The 16,453-nt window shown below is 42.3% G+C and overlaps 1 protein-coding gene across 1 annotated transcript in view; it reads left to right on the forward strand.

The window, feature by feature from the left end:
- Window positions 1-15,887, forward strand: part of WDR7 (WD repeat domain 7) — a 289,363-nt gene extending 273,476 nt beyond the window's left edge. The window contains exons 28-29 of the mRNA XM_081096649.1: window positions 8,300-8,404; window positions 13,169-15,887. Coding sequence (XP_080952775.1) covers window positions 8,300-8,404; window positions 13,169-13,372 — 309 coding nt within the window. The 3' untranslated portion in view covers window positions 13,373-15,887. The remainder of the gene's footprint in view (window positions 1-8,299; window positions 8,405-13,168) is intronic.
- The last annotated feature ends 566 nt before the right edge of the window (window positions 15,888-16,453 follow it).

Genomic DNA, 16,453 nt, shown 5'->3' on the forward strand with positions numbered 1-16,453 from the left:
ACAAAGTGCATTCTGAGTTAGAAACAAACAAAAGCTTCAAAGGATTCCTGTTTTCTTGGGAAGAACATAAATTAAAACATCAAAGCTGTGTGTTTCTCTTGAGGATCATAGATATTTGGGTAGCTTGTCAGTGCTGGAGTGTGAATGGGCCAGTGTTACTGACTTCCACGTGTTACCTAAACATTTTCCATTGACAAATATTAATTGCTTATTAAGTGCTAAAGAGTCTGGTGGTCCAAATATTGAATTGTATAGTGAATGGGCCTTTTAGTTTTGCTTATCATTAGGCAATATGTTTGTATTAAAGATACAGAGGTTTAAGCCAGCATATCTCCCACTCTAAGATTGTCACATAGATGTTTCTGCAGAGTTTAATCTCAGTGATAGGCAAATTAATTCATGTTCCTTCAGATTTAAGTGAATTCTCTTTGACCAAACTATAGGGAATGCTTGTTTAAATATGCATTGTGACTTAGTTAATAGTAAAATATCCAGTATGTCCTGCATTGATTAAAGTTTATGAATCTAGTGAATCATTGAAATTGCTATCAGAACAAAATTGGTAATTATGATCATTAATATGAGTTTTTATAAATTATTAGTTTGGTTAAAATATTTCTCTGCCGGGAGCCGGTCCATCCTTGCTGTTTCAAGGGACCTGGCATATATGGCATACTGTTCTTAATATGTTTGCTCACCTTCTTGGCACTATGTGTTTTAACCAAGGTCACCTCTCTGAGAAAGGTTGTTTCCCCAGGTAGGGATTTTTCCCCTGAAGTTAGGGAGGGAATAAAACCCCTTAACTAAGTGCCAGGCGGGTAATTAATCACTTTAACTACGAACAATCATGCTTAAGCTACATAATCTTTACTCCCTGGAATGGAGATAAGAAACGCCCTAACCTTTGGAATAGAGATTGATAGGATTGGAATCAGCTGGTATAAATACAGATGTAACAAGACAACAGGACACAGAACCTAGACACAGAACCTACACAGAACCTAGAGACAGAAGAACTTTGCTGGAGAGAACATGGCAAAAGATCCTGGACAGAAACTGGCCACAGAAACTAGAGACAGAACCTAGCGAGAGAATCTGGCTGAAGAACCTAGAGACAGAACCTGGCTACAGAACCTGGATAGAACATGGCAAGAGAACCTGACTAGAACCTGGTGACTGAACCTGGCTGGAGAACCTGGACAGAACCTGGCTGGAGAACCTAGCGAGGGAACATGGCTACAGAACCTGGCTGGAGAACCTGGAGAACCTAGCAAGAGAACATGGACACAGAACCTGGCTGGAGATCCTAACCAGAACTTCGCTGGAGATCCTGTCCAGAACTTCGCTGGAGATCCTGAACAGAACTTGGCTGGAGATCCTGGCTAGAGATCCTGGCTAGGCTGCTGATCAACTGAACGCTGTCTCCGTGTCATTCCTTCTTCGCCGACTCCGTCCACACCTTTGGGGACCCCTGGACCTGCTGGGGTTGGACCCCAGCATTTCTGCTCTTATTTTTGAAAAGAATCTGTATGTCAAAATGAGCTACCAAATACATATATGTGTGTATATATGGCGACACATACACAAATACACACAAGTTTCATTTTAATTTCTATTTGTTGTCTTTCCCAGTGTTTTATTTTTTATTGAGTTTATTTGAGTAACATTGGTAATAAAATTATATAGGTTTCAGGTGTATAATTCTATAATACATCATCTTTTCTAACTTTTAATGGCATGTCTTTATTCTCTTGTTATAATTACATCCAGAGAAATCTTAAGTATAGTTTGTAATGACCTTCATGAAAAATTTGTGCATAACTTATGAAATTTAAGCAAAGTTAAAATTACAGACATTTGACTATCAGTTTTGGCTGTTGAGCAGTATCGATAGTTTGGAATTATAAATTTATTCTAATTCAGATATATGTTTATGAAACTAGAAATTTGACTTTTTCATCATTTATCTCCTGTTCCTTAATTAAATAATTACTACTTGATAAAGGGTTATATACAAGATAAAATGTTATCAAACTTCAAAGCAATTTTGTTAGGTATTAATTACAGTGATCACTTAAAAAATTCCCAAAAAAGTGATTTGTACATTGGGGACATTAAAATCTATCACTTAATAAAACATATTAGCTAAAACTCAGGATTTCAAATCTATAATTTGTAGACTAGACCCACCTCTTTCTTTCTGTCCACCCCTTCCACGGGTGGTCTCCTCTGCTGTTTCTTCCTCTCCCCTTTTGTCTTTCTCTCGCGCGCTCTGCTTGGGTTACCTCAACCACCCAGTCATTCCCAGATATTCCTGGAGAGACTTCTGTGTGCCAGGAACAGTGCTGAGAGCAGGACTTATGCCCCAATATCTGCCCATTTCCTTATACCTCCCAAATCTGTCTCTCCTTCCATAAACCTTCTCCGGAGCTCCAAATTCTTCTTTCTCACTTTCTGACTTACAGGGCAGGGCAAATAATATCTGTCTTCTTTTATAGATAAGCAAATGTTTCAGAAAGTTGCCCATATAAAAGCCTCAGTGTAATAAAAATCTGAAATTATTACCAGTGCCTAAATTACATTAGTGTAACAAATCTTGCACATTTTGGTTGATTCTTATTATTCCAGGATGAGGGTGTTACACGTGTTTCGCGTATAATCCTCCGCCAAAAAATTTCAAAGACTATTGCTTGTTCCAGAGATTGCCAATATGTAGATATTGAAAAGCTCCTTTAATTTGTCACTGTCAGTTTATCCCCAAGTGACATTTCAGTAACTTTCAATAACTGAAAATGGGGAATGCTGCAACTCTTTGTAAGGAAGAAATTCTGTTTACTTGAGGCCTTTGTGTTATAGTATGATTTAAAATAGCTCACTTTATTATACTTATCCTTAAATCTATTTTCCATTAAGATCTTAAAGTGATAGCAAATCTACTTGTCTTTCACCCAGAATGTATATTCTGTTCAATTAGATAGTGATAGAAAATAATTCATCCAATGGTGCCAATGCCCCCTGAATGGAAAAAAGCCACAACAGGCTATCACATAGAGTTGGCATAACGTGAATACGAAACATACCTCAGCCCTCCAGCAAGGAAAGAAATTATAAACAACCTACATCCAACTGTCAAATATCTGCTCAAAATCATTGAAGACTCACCCCAGGGCGATGCGCGGCTCATGCGCGGACACTGGGACAGGACACCTGGTAGGAAAGCCGGCTCTTCAGTCTAGAGTTTTAGGAGGACGTTTGCCATCTACTTCCATCTCGGTCGATGCTTTCAGTTTCTGTATGTTGTGTCCCAAGTCAGAAAGATCCAGGTCCCTGATTGTATAATTATTCTTTCCTCCAGAAGTGCTTACTTGTGGCACTGCACTGGGTGTTGTCTGTTACCTTGAAGAGGGGCCTCCACAAGGAAGTTAGAGGTATTTGAAGGTCTTGGTGTTTCCGCTGCTCTTCTTTTCAGGGCTCGTCCTCACTTCCCAGGTACTCACTTCTCTGAATGTCTGGCCCATCTCCAACCTACTTCCTGCCTCCGCACACAGATGGACACTTCATGAGGCTCACCCTAACCTCCAGGCTTCTGCCATGCTTGCCCCTCACGTATCCTCCTCCGCCAGAGCCCAGCCTAGGGGAAATGCCTGCACAGTTATATTTTTAGAAATTTCAGGCACCATGTACAGCCAGCTGGGGACACATGTTCAGCTCAGCAGGCATTTCAAATATCCTCCCGCCCTCCCCCTGCCTCGCCCACCCCCAGTTGCAACTGCCTGTCTTAATCCCAGACCGCTCCCGAGCAGGCCTGCGACCAAGGCAGCCTCTTCCCTCAGCCCCTGGACCGTGGGGCTCTGAAGCTCCGGTCCAAATTCTCTCATTGTTCACCTTATTTTAGCAAATGTTGTACAAAATAGCTGGCTCCGTTGTGCTGGTACTTATGATGGCAAGATTTTGCCTACTTGTGGAAATTTTTACAATTTATGTTGAAAGTAGGAAGGTGTCTTGCCTGGTTGGGTTTTCTCCTCCCCTTTAAAAAAGTGATGAGACCTGCAAATAAATATACAGTGTCCTCCTTGATCTTGTTTAGTTTTTAAAGTGGGCGGAGTAGAGTCCTACTTTTTTGGGTTTTATTGTCAAATTTGCCATTGGGAAACAATATCAAGAACTCCAGGAAGAGACAAAGCATATAAAGAGCAATTTTAAAGAGAATATTCTAGGTGGTTAGAGCCCGTATTGACGCTGACCAAATCGCTGTAGAAAGTCGTGACTCTCCTCTGTACAGCAGGGTTAGTTATATTCGCAGAGCACATTGGAAGTGCCTGTTGAAAACTGTTGGGTAAGTGCAAGTATTGCTCATCATTAACCCTGCCTTGCACTTCCTTTCTTTGATGAGAGAAAGGGGGAGTGGGTGTTTAGCAGTTCAACACTTCGTCTCCCTCTAGGGATAATTGCTTGATTTTCTTTTATTGTTCAGGCACTTCTCGAATTAGATTAATTTCTCTATAGTCCATCTCTGTCTATTCAAGACAGCGATTTCTTTGGCTAAAAATATAACAAGGCATGATACTCATTCGCATATAAAAAGTGGACCAAACCTCCTTTTATTTCGAAACCTGTTATTTTGGAAAATGTTCTTTCCAGCTGAGCATTTAAGATCCCACCATCGGGTTTGCTCCATCACAGAGCACTTACAGGTTCCCTGTGCCCACAGCTGCATCTCTGCCGCCAGAGCAGGGGTGCCAGTCCGTCCAGGCAGTGCCTGCACAGAGCTGCCAGTTCAGGGATTCCGCACCAGACAACGCCAGCATTTCCATTACACCCAGGGCTGGAGCACCTCTCAGGCTGAGATTGGAATGAACTCGCCAGATGCACCAAACTATCTAAAACAGCGAGCTTCTCTGAGCCACCTGACGAGTGGTACTTGCTTTCTTACAAGACAACAAGCCTGTCTTTCAGCCGCCACTGCAGTCAGTGCTCAGTGGTGTCTGTGTTGCTTCGAAAGGGCCCTGTGGGGAACCTTGCCTGTGGAATGGTGTGTGCATCTGTGTGCGCATGCGCGTATGTTAATGAGTTTGATCTGGAGTGTCTACAATAGGCTTTAAATGAACTAACAGATTAATAAATTCAGTATCTAACAGTACCTCAACCACAACAAAGGAAAACAGGACAATGATTAGTGAAATGAGTAGGAGTACTAGTATTTACCAATAGATACACAGAATGAGCATAAATTTAGTTCTGAGTTTCTTGGCAGTACAGTGAGCATGTTTTGGATTGTGTAATTATTGTTTCATAATAAAAAGAAAGCAACAAAATTGATCTGGGAAGATGAACATTTTCCTGGCAGAAAATTCTAAGATGAACTTATTTCACAGGATCGTCTATTAAACACGTAATGAAGAGCGTCTTCAACTGTTACAGAAATATTCACACAGATGTTGTAAATACCAGCCCTCTGTAAAAGATGGCGACGTATATGAAATGGTTCATGAAGACTTTGCTGAGGAGCCTGTATGTCTGGTGTTCTGTCTTTCCAAGAGGGCTAACCTAGCTAGTCTCACAGAGGGTCCCTAACTGTGGCCAGTGGGTCGGTACACCCTCTGAACCTGCTGCTTCTTAGCCAGCTCACTGGTGCATTCTCTTGTCTGAAGTACATTCCAATTGCTGATCGCAGGATCTGAAGGAGGCAGGCTTAACATTCTGTTTTGAGATTTTGGGGTCCAAACTCTAAAATGAAAATCAGTCCGACTCTGCACAGAGTTGGGCTTTGGGGAGCTTGCAAGAAGGGCCAACTTTTCCTAGAGTAGCTTTCAATCTGCTCTCACTTTTAGATGCACACTGGGCCCCCAGAGCATGGAAGAACTATTTCACTCAAATGTGTTTAATGGAATGGTTGCATTAAATGCCACGAGGGGCAAGGCAGGAAGTGAGGGAGCCAGGCAGCCGGTGTTGGGGTACACAGGCCCTTTTTGTGTCAGGGCTGGGACTGGCGAAGTGGCTGAGGGGCCACCTTCACTCAGCTCTGACTGACGGATGTCCCCACGTGTGAACTGTGGCCCAGGATTGCCTGAGCTTCCAGTTTCAGGAGAGGCTAGAAATCTTGATTTTGCAAGGTACCTGCTTAATCAACTATCTTAACCATAAAATAGCCTCAGGTTGGCCCAACAGAATTTCAGATTTTTAACAATTTCAGATTTTGAATCTTGATTTAAAAAACAATCGAAGTTGCTTTCCCTGTGAGCTCATTTAACTGACCTAGTAAGTGGGAATGGTCATTTCCCCCCTTTTAATTGTTTGCATTCCCCCCCCCCATGATTTTCATTCTAATGCAGATGGTGTTGAGCTGGTTTCTTGGAATAGTTGTTCAGCATGCTCACCCTGTTGCTTAATGTAGCACCACATTTGTAGGGTAGTACCATGGACAGTTACCACAGTTGTTTTAAGCTCCACAGTCTGAAATCTGTTTCTGGACCACCTAGTATGTTAGCGGGTGCCAATTCTGGGATGTATTATTAGGGATTTTTTTGATGTGTGGTTTTCATTAAATGGTGTACTCAAGTAATTAAGTTATGTGATTGTTCACATTTGTCTAATCATTTTTTTCAGTTTTATTGAGATATAATTGACATATAACATTGTGTAGTTTTAAGGTGATGACTTGATACACTTACGTGTTGCAAAAACAATTACCACCCTGGCATTTAGCTAACACCCCCATCCCCTCACATAATCACCATTTGTTTTTTGCAGTGAGAACATTTAAGATCTACTATCTTAGTACCTTTCAAGTATATATGTCTGGTCACCTTTCAATAAGGAGTGGGGGTGGGGGGAGTAACAAAAATTAATAGTATTTATTGAGTCTTATTCTGTGCCACGCATTGTGCGGAGTGCTGTAGCTATAGTAACTCGTGTAGTTTTCACAAAGCTCTTTAAAGCAGGTATTATCAATATCATGGTCATCATCATTTCTACGTTATAAGTAGATTTGGGTACTTGGGTTGGGTAACTTAAATAAGTTGCCTGAGGTCCCACAGTCAGTAAGTTTTGGAGCCCAAATGCAGCCAGGCAGTCTGACTTAGCCCCAAGCCCAGAGCTAGACCAGTAAAATAGTTTTCCTCTATTGAAAAACAGGCATTATTTTGGATCACACAGTGCCCTGAAAACCCAGTGACAGTAAAGAACACAATCCGAAGAGCACTGAGGAACATCCTTGTATTCCCTCCCACCTTCCTTCCACCTTGTAATCACTCAGAAATGAATTATGAGAAGAGTCTTACAGAAATTTACAATATGTTTGGGGCTTAAGCATATGTTGAATTTGCTGCTTCCACCAAGAATCAAGGTTCGCAATTCTTCAGCCAATGGACACAAACCTTCCTGGTTGTCTTGGTTTAAGGGAACACATTTCCCCATTTCTTTCCAGACACAGAGAGGAGACCAACCTAGAGCTTGTGAGCAGACTGAATATTGCTTAATTTGGGAGATGTAAGCTCTTAATAGTTGAGTGTAAGGATACTAATATAATAATATAATATACTAATTTTCTTAGTATCCCAGTGTTTTCGATAACTATAAATATCATTAAATGTTAGTATAATTTTTATGAGTAAAGACTTTATCAAGGACCTAGTCTAAAATACAACTTCCTTTTTTTACTTCATGGTTACATCAATGAGAGCTATTTGGCAAAAGCTCAGAATTATCCCTGCTAACTTGTTTTTAATAGTATTTGATTTATATCTGTGATCAGAGCTACAACACATGCATATATGTGTGTTTACTAATTGCAGCCATATGCATTTGAACACAGTGTTATTGGTAGGAAATGAAGCATAAAACATGAAAAATATATAATTATTAAGGGTTGAAATGATAGTTTTTAACTCCTTCCAGGACAGGTATGTTATGATATAACTTTGATTGTCTTTCATTACAGATGAGTGAGGTTCCTGGTGATCAGTTTCTTACCTTTCTAATTACCTGTAAAATTCTTCCCCCTAATGGACATAAGTGAATTAACATACTAGTTTTCCCATCAATATGTGCTTTTCCTTAGACTCATGCTGTCCACCAATTCGGAGAGAGGTGGACTCTTCAAAACAAGACTGAACTTTAGAGAGACCGGGAGAGGACTTTGGCTGCTTTCTGATTTCTCTAATCTGGTTTTATAAATACAATAAAGCACATAGCAGCATTTCATATTCACCACATACTGTTCAAAACTGAATGCATCTGCATGTGTGTGTGTCATAGTTCTGTGGAACAGTCCAGTTAATGACCCTGACTTTTATTCTAGACAATCCACGGACACAAGGGCCCAATCACTGCAGTGGCCTTCGCTCCTGATGGGCGCTATCTTGCCACCTACTCGAACACTGACAGCCACATTTCCTTCTGGCAGGTAAGCGAGGATGCTGCAGGCCCTGAAGTGTACGGCATGATCTGCTGGGAAAGGCTGCCTGCGGCTGGCAGCCCTCTCTCCCTTCTTCAACCAATGTCAAGCATTTATGGCTTGCTGATTATGTGCCCGATGCTAGCATGCAGGGTACACCGAGGATGCATGTAGCAACCTGGAAAGGGGGCGGTCTGCTCTCCCAGAACTTAGTCTCAGGGAGGCACAGGTAAATAAGAAAGCAACGCCAGCATGGAGAGGAACCCGAGGCCAGGTTGTGGGATGGCTTCATGAGGAAGCCACGTCTGAGCCGAGACATGCTGATGCTGAGGCAGGGTAGGGCGGAGTGGGTGCTGAGGGAGAGGTGCGCAGGGCGTGTTGAGAGGGCCTGGCCTGGAAGAACTGACAAATATGAGGCATCCAGGCAACTCTGACAGGGCCTAGGGCGTAGGGAGAGAGGACATGTTAACGTCATGTCCGTTTATAGTATCTCATTCTGTGTGCATCCAGGGTTTCCCACATTGGGCTCTTCATCCCCAAATTATCAAAACATTTTTTAAAACCCGAGCAGCATTGACTGGCATGAGAATGCCTGTTTTATTCTGATTAAAATGAGTATTAATTTTAAACAACTAATTTTTACAGTAGAACCTTTTTTACCACCAGTGATTAATCTCTATCCAATCTTCTTTTTAATTATGTTACTGCTGATAATTACAAAAAATTACATATTACCCCCTCCCTCCTCCCCCCCACCCCAAAAATATAGGTTAATTTAAAATTTTGTTGTTGCCTTTACTTTCCTAGGATGCAAGTATGTTTAATGAGCACCAGAGCGAGTCAGGCAGCACCCAAGTCTCTAAACCCAACATTAAAATTTAAAATGCAGCCCATGTCTCATGTGCTTACATTATACCCAGATTGGAAGTCACAGAAACATTATGTCAGCCGATCAAGAAAACACAGTAAAGCCTCTTCCAGACGTGTAGAGAGTTTTTATTTGAATTGAAGAAAGTCCAGAACAGGGGTCCTCAAACTTTTTAAACAGGGGGCCAGTTCACTGTCCCTCAGACCGTTGGAGGGCCAGACTATAGTTTTTAAAAAAACTATGAACAAATTCCTATGCACACTGCACATATCTTATTTTGAAGTAAAAAAACAAAACGGGAACAAATACAATATTTGTATTTGCATGTGGCCCGCGGGCCGTAGTTCGAGGACCCCTGGTCCAGAAAGTAGTGTTGGATCTGCTGCTGCTGTCCCCGCATGGACTTGCTGATTTATTTAGATGCATATTGTTTAGTTCGAATGATATATGATATCACACTCTTATATCATTCCAGTAAATGTACTGTAATATATTTTGAAAACTTAACGAGGTCTTATTAATAGAGAACCTTACAAAAGCCATCAGCTATTAAAATCTTCGCTGAGAAATGAGTGTTAATGAGAAGTATTGGGTGGATAATTACTCAAGTGAGACTTAGTAAAAGGCTGTGTGCAGCATCAGTTACTCTGAGAGTAGCAATAAAACACTTCCTGTTTTGATGAATTACATCTGTATGTGTTTCTATGTGTCCAGAAAATCAGCTTCCTAGGACTGGTTTGTGAAGCATTGTTTTTAAAGGGAAGGGAAAAGCCACAGTTACATTTTCGTTGGTTTACAAAGCCAGCCATTGAACGATGTGATTTGCTAATCTTTCGATTCCTTTGACTCTCCAACAAGGTATTTCTATGATTTGAATATTTCAGTTTTTCTTACTCATTGATATTTGATCAAGGGGAGTTTAGTAATGAAATACAACCACAATTCTCTCACATAAATTTTGCCACCACCCTCTAACAAATAAGTATCTTCTTTCATAAATGCTAATAATAAATTAGATGGATATTGGTTTCATTGTTTTAATTTATTCCATCATACAGTAGAATGCTATTCAGCCATTTAAAAAGGATGATGTAAATCTATAGTCATTAACATGAAAAGATTGCCCTCAACATTTTGTTGAATGAAAAAAGCAGATTGTGAGACTGCCTTTTAATGTGAGCCTGTTTATGTAAAGTCCTTTACATTTTAACTTCTCCTTATGTATATGGAAGGTCTGGAAGGTGTTTACTGACCTGTGCTTATCTCTGGGCAGTGGGATTTCAGGGGATTTTGGCTTTCTTGTTTATACTTCTCTTTCGTATTTCAATTTTCCACAATGAGTATTTATCTTTATGATCAAGAAAACATTTAATGTTACCAAATATTACAACTCCAGGTCATTTTCCTTCATTTAAGCCTCAAATCGCCCTCACTTTAGCAGAGTTTATAGCCAGTCAATGGCAAAAAAAAAAAAAAAAAAAGTTTTATGTATATATATATATATATATATATATATATATATATATTAATACTGAATAACAAAATAGGTAGTTGTTTTGGTGAGAATTCATTGACTGAGTTTATTGGAAAAATTAATACTCACCCTTACAACTTGAGATTCATCTCTGATTTGAAGAGGTCATAGGAAAGGATGGTCTAACATGAGGGTCTTCACCATTCCAACTTGTGCAACTGTAATAGTCCTGTCCAGAGGCAGGAAGGCTGCTGACCCTACCAAAGGCAATTGTCAATCGTCTGAGGGATGGCTCAGCTTGTAAAGGGAACCCAGATATATATAAAGAAATCTTTCCATCCTAAAATTCCAGTAAGGTATTCTTTCCCTGCACCCTATTAGCCCTCAAGCCATTTCTCGTACTTGGCTAAATTTGAAGAGAAGAATTAAAAATAAGGAAGTGTGAGCATATTGAATACCCTGAGCATTTTAAGCCACCAGCAGAAATCAGGCTTCATACATATTTTCATAGAAAATCCATAAAGAATGAAAAGTACTTTGTGGTTATTTATCAACTGAGAAATTAGATTTTTTAAAAGCACGATATGCCTGTTGATGCCAGTTCATTTTAACCAGCAATTTTCTGGATCGTTTAGATATGATCTGTAAGAGGACTAAATTACTGTGCGCTGTTACTTTTTGTACAAGTGAGAACTATAAAATCAAGCTCACCATCATTATTTATGTTGAAACTCTTTGGGAACCTCCAGGAAGCAATAAGGCACTCATTTTTGTCCTTTTTTGGAATTTCGGGGAAGAAGGAAGCAAGGGGCACGGCTTTGGAGGATGACAGGTAGGGACTGCCCAGCTCTAAATGGTGACCGAACTTTAACTGAAAGAGTTAATGATAACCATACATTTGGTTTTAAAATGTGACCTCGGACACTAGTGATTTTTTTTCACCTCTGTGCAGTGTTCGGCACTATTATTAATGCAGTAAAATCAGTAACATTAGTCATCTTAAAAGGGTTATTACTCAAGATGATTTAAATTGTGAAAATGTCAGTAGAGCCTGCACGCATCCTGCTAGAGACGCCGTGATTTACACCCTCTGACACCGTCCTGCTCTGAGCCGGCCCGGGTAGGAGCGGCTGCGTGCTGCTCTGATCCACATGCAGAGTGTCCGAGGCCTGGCCAGGGCTCCGGGTGCCAGCCGTCTGCGTGCATTGGGTCACAAGCCGCATGCCTCACGCAGGCCCCTGGAATCTCACATGTCTAGATGGAGAAGAATTGGTGGGGAAAGTAGTGCAAAAAAACCGTTTTTTCCGAGACCTCGTTCCTGATTTTCGGTATGGATCCCATGTGATTTATAAATCCACGAAAGGCATGCATTGGGAAAATGTTAACTGATATTTGGAGTCTAAAGGGCTCATCAGATGCAGTCACTCGGACAGCAGTTTACTAAGATAACTGCTGCCTGATATTTAGCAATTGGACCCAAATGCATAGTTGTTTGGGAGCCATAATATCCATGTTAGTTTTCACTTATGTGAATGGATTAAAGAACTTAAAATTCAAGTCAAATTCAGAAAAGCTGCCAGAAAGTAGAAATCAATGACTAATAAAGAGATATTGCTAATAAGGCGTGGAAGTATACTACCTTTAGCACGGCAGCAAAAGAGTGAGCCACAGACACGGTGTTCAGATGTAGCTGATTCTTATTTTCCCTTCAAACCGAGGTAGGCTTCCCAGAGACTGAATTTTCTAAACAGCAGGTGAGGAGGGCGGGTGTTGGTAGGTAGGGATGGGGCAGTCTGCTGCTTAACTTCGCTTCGTTTTCTTGAACTAATGTAAGTCCCCACGCTTGCCTTTGTGGACTCATCCGTCAGCACTGTTGAGAACAAAGAGGTCTGCAATAGAAAATATCCATAATTTCCCAAATACTGTGTGATTGAAACTTTTTTTTTCAAATCCTTATCTGAGGATATTTTTTCCATTGAGTTCTAGAGAGAGTAGAAGGGAGGGAGAGAGAGAGCGAGAGAGAAACATCAGTGTACCTGCAACCGAGGTACGAGCCCTTGACTGGAGATCAAACCCGTGACCCCTCGGTCCACAGGCCAACACTCTAGCCACCGAGCAAAACCGGCCAGGGCTTGAACCGTTTCATTAACATGCACAGTGTAGCGTCCTTCTTAAAGATTGCGCTTTCCTGCTGTCAGGTTCTACCCACGAAGAAATATTTCTCTGGATTTATGCTTTTACTGTAACAGTATCAGAACAACTTCAGGTACACGGAAAGGTCCCTTCAGTGGTTCAGAATAAGCTCTCAGATGAGCATGAGCAAGGCTGGGGGGGAGAAAGTGACCGGGGGTGGGTGTCACCTGACCTGTGCGGCAGGGAAGGGAAGGAGTCTCTGTGTGACACGTGTGCTCTCCTGTCCCTGTGTCCCCAGATGAACACCTCGCTGCTGGGAAGCATCGGCATGCTCAACTCGGCACCCCAGCTGCGCTGTATTAAAACCTACCAGGTGCCCCCTGTGCAGCCGGCCTCCCCCGGCCCCCACAACGCCCTCCGGCTAGCCCGGCTCATCTGGACGTCCAACCGCAACATCATCCTGATGGCCCACGACGGGAAGGAGCACCGCTTCATGGTCTGAGGCTGGCGCCGCCCGTGCCTGCTCGCGCGCGCAGTTCTCTAAGCCCAGATCCCTCTGTCCTTACGCTGGGCCCCTCCTCAGGGCTGCCCACCCAGGGGCATCGGGGGCGCGGCCTGGTCTGTGTCACCTCTGCATGGTCTGGGACGTTCGCCTGCTCGGGCACCTATTGATTCAGAGGCATGCACACACCCTCTGCAGGATGCGGCCTTCCGTCACAGGTCAAGTCTCCCTGCTGGAGAGGGAGGGAGGCGGGTCCCTGGGCACACTCCTTGGCTGGCTGCACCGGAAGCCCGAAAGTCAGGAAACACTGATCGCTGCCCAGCCCACATCAGCAGTCCCTCGAGCTGCACCCCCTTTCTGAAATGCTGCTGGGGCCGGTCATTCTGGCACTGGGTTTTGAGGTAACGTGGCCGTCCTAATTGTCAAAATTATTTTCCTTTGGATTTCCTAAAACACATTATTGTTTACCACAAAGATTCTGTGTTTACATGGTGTTTTTTTTTCCTTCAGCTGATTGTTAGGAAATTGCTATTCCGACTACCTAGGGTTTAACCACTATCTTCGTTATTAATACCTAACCGATTTGGGATTAATGAGAAAATATACCAAACAAAGAATTTTCCCCCCGGTGGAGAATACAGTTTCCCAGACACAGCCTTCTAAAATGCTCACATCCTGCTTAAGTGATGGCGTATTTAGTAGTTTAAAACAAAACCATCTCTTGATGATCTAGTTAATATAATTATCCAATCACTATAACAAAACTCTTACATGGACTTTTCAAAAAAGAATAAGTTTAGAAGCATAGCATATACCTAAAAAGAAGACGCTGTGTCAGTGGCTGTAGGATGTTCAAGTCAGAGCTTGCCCTTCCTTCCAGAAACTTAACAGACCTGCAGCTCCCAGGCGTACTGCTTAGGTCAGTTATCACGTAATCGTTCAGCCTTCAAACTGCTACTGATCAACTGCAGACAAATAAAGACAGCGTTTATTTAAACAAGTATCCTAGAAAGTTAGGAACAGTGGGGCAAGCACCCGGGCGTCTGTATGGGGACAGGGCTCGGTCAGCCTGAGCGACATTGCGGTGAGAGCTCACCACCCTCTGACAGCGGCTTTCCTCTCTCACCTCGCACGTCACGTTCTGCGGCTCTGGCTCACAGTGATGGGAGGAATCCATCAAATAATATTCTGTATGAATCACCCCTGACAAACCTCAATCTGTATATAGTTGGGGATTTGGTTGGTTGGTTGGTTAGTTGAGTAAAATGGGGGTGTTAATGCAGAAATAGAAAATGATTTATGAAATTCAGAGAAAATATGTGAAGTTTACAGAGGAACCGAAATCATAATGGTAGCATTAATTTAATGTAGATGTCCGGGTTCATGTAATATCCAAAGAGTAAGACCATAGTCCGGGAACAAATATATCTGTAATTTTCTTGAAACAGATTTTCAAAGACCCTGTTAAGAAACTAGGACCACTAGCCCTCTCTCCCCTATTGATGTGAAGTCTGTTATTTCCACTGATGGCAAACCTGTACTCCTCCTTGGTTGTAGACTCTGGGTGTTCTTTCACAGGTGAATTTATGACACATGCATGTACATTGTACTTATAAAGATAAGAAATGTAGTTTCCAGGAAGAAACCACGAACTATGCAGTGCAGACTTTGTTTGCTGGACTTGCTGCTGTGTTCGATGTAGGTAGAGAAGCCGAGGTAAATGGTTGTCCCCGAGGGCTCGAGTCCTCTCCGGCCCCAGCAGCTGTCTCCTGTGTGAACTGCAGTGGGGGTACATTCATTCTGGACTGCACAGCTGTTTTGGAATGCTGATGTGGAAGGATAACTTGGAGATTTCTTGAAACAAACTGTTCAGTGCATCCCGAGAAAGGTGTGAGGGTGCTAAGCAGGCCCCGGCGTGCACGGATGGACGGCGCAAGCCACGGACATTTAGAACAACGCCGTGAGGCCCGCAGGAGCCAGACACCTGGGTAGCCGAAGTTATTGGCCAGTAGAATATTTCGATTACAAAACTCTGGGGTGGATGATGGGTGATGGTTACACAGATATCTCTCACTGCTGAACTAATATTTGCATTCTTGTTAACACACATCTTTCCTTGGCTATTTTGACAACCACAGTCCACACTTCATGACAGCTTAGGTTTCTCAGCGCCGAGGTAAACTTAGTATTGCCATGCCAGTGTATGCTTTCGGTGTTTTATTACTTTCCTAGGCACTGTATTTGGACCTTTCCTTGTTAATGTAGAGGCACATGTGGCCTCTCTGATCATTTACAAGCGGAAGATGACATGATGCGATGACTGTGTGGGAAAGTACTGCCTGGACTCACCATGTCCAGTGAGTGGATTAAATGTCTGCCTCCCTAGACAGCTCTTGATGACCCCACTTAGTAGATTCTATATGTGCCGGGTGTTCCTCTGTACATATGTGTGTTAAATAAAGCTGGATTGTACTGAAGATTGTTTTTCCCATTAAAACCATTATTCACTCTTAAACATTCTCAATTGAAATCCATATGCTTCCCCCCTCCACCCTCCCCACTCCCTTTGGTGCCAAATCAAGCCTTCCATTTCCATCTAATTATTCATTTCCCCAGAGAGCCAGCTTCAGGACAGGTGAACTTGTTCACCAAGGACAATAGCGCAGCAGCGAGGGAGTCCCCCTCCTGCAGTGCCCAAATGTGAGCGCCGAGAAACATCCTACCAGAAACTCAACAGCACCCTCTGTGGTTTGGGCAAGGGAATTGCATGCACGTGCTCTCATCTCCACCCCAAGTTGCTCCTAAATGGATTGTTAATTGTACCAAGTTATGTCTTGTCAGATGTGATGACATGAGTTGGTGGCCCCAAGATAGGGGGCTGGATTGAGATCATGCAATTCACTTAATTTAATACTCGTTTGGAGTTGGATTTGAATCCCTGAAGTAAAGGGTGGAATTGGTTTTCAAAAAAGCAAGAGTAACAAAAGAGATCATTATGGCTCACAGAGGGTTACATGTGTAAGTAGTGAGTGCACTTCTTTAATTTTCAGACAGGAACATAGAACATCTTGAAATGAGTCA

The sequence above is a fragment of the Myotis nattereri genome (assembly GCF_964212035.1).
Source record: "Myotis nattereri genome assembly, chromosome: 8".
NCBI classification, from domain to species: Eukaryota; Metazoa; Chordata; class Mammalia; order Chiroptera; family Vespertilionidae; genus Myotis; species Myotis nattereri.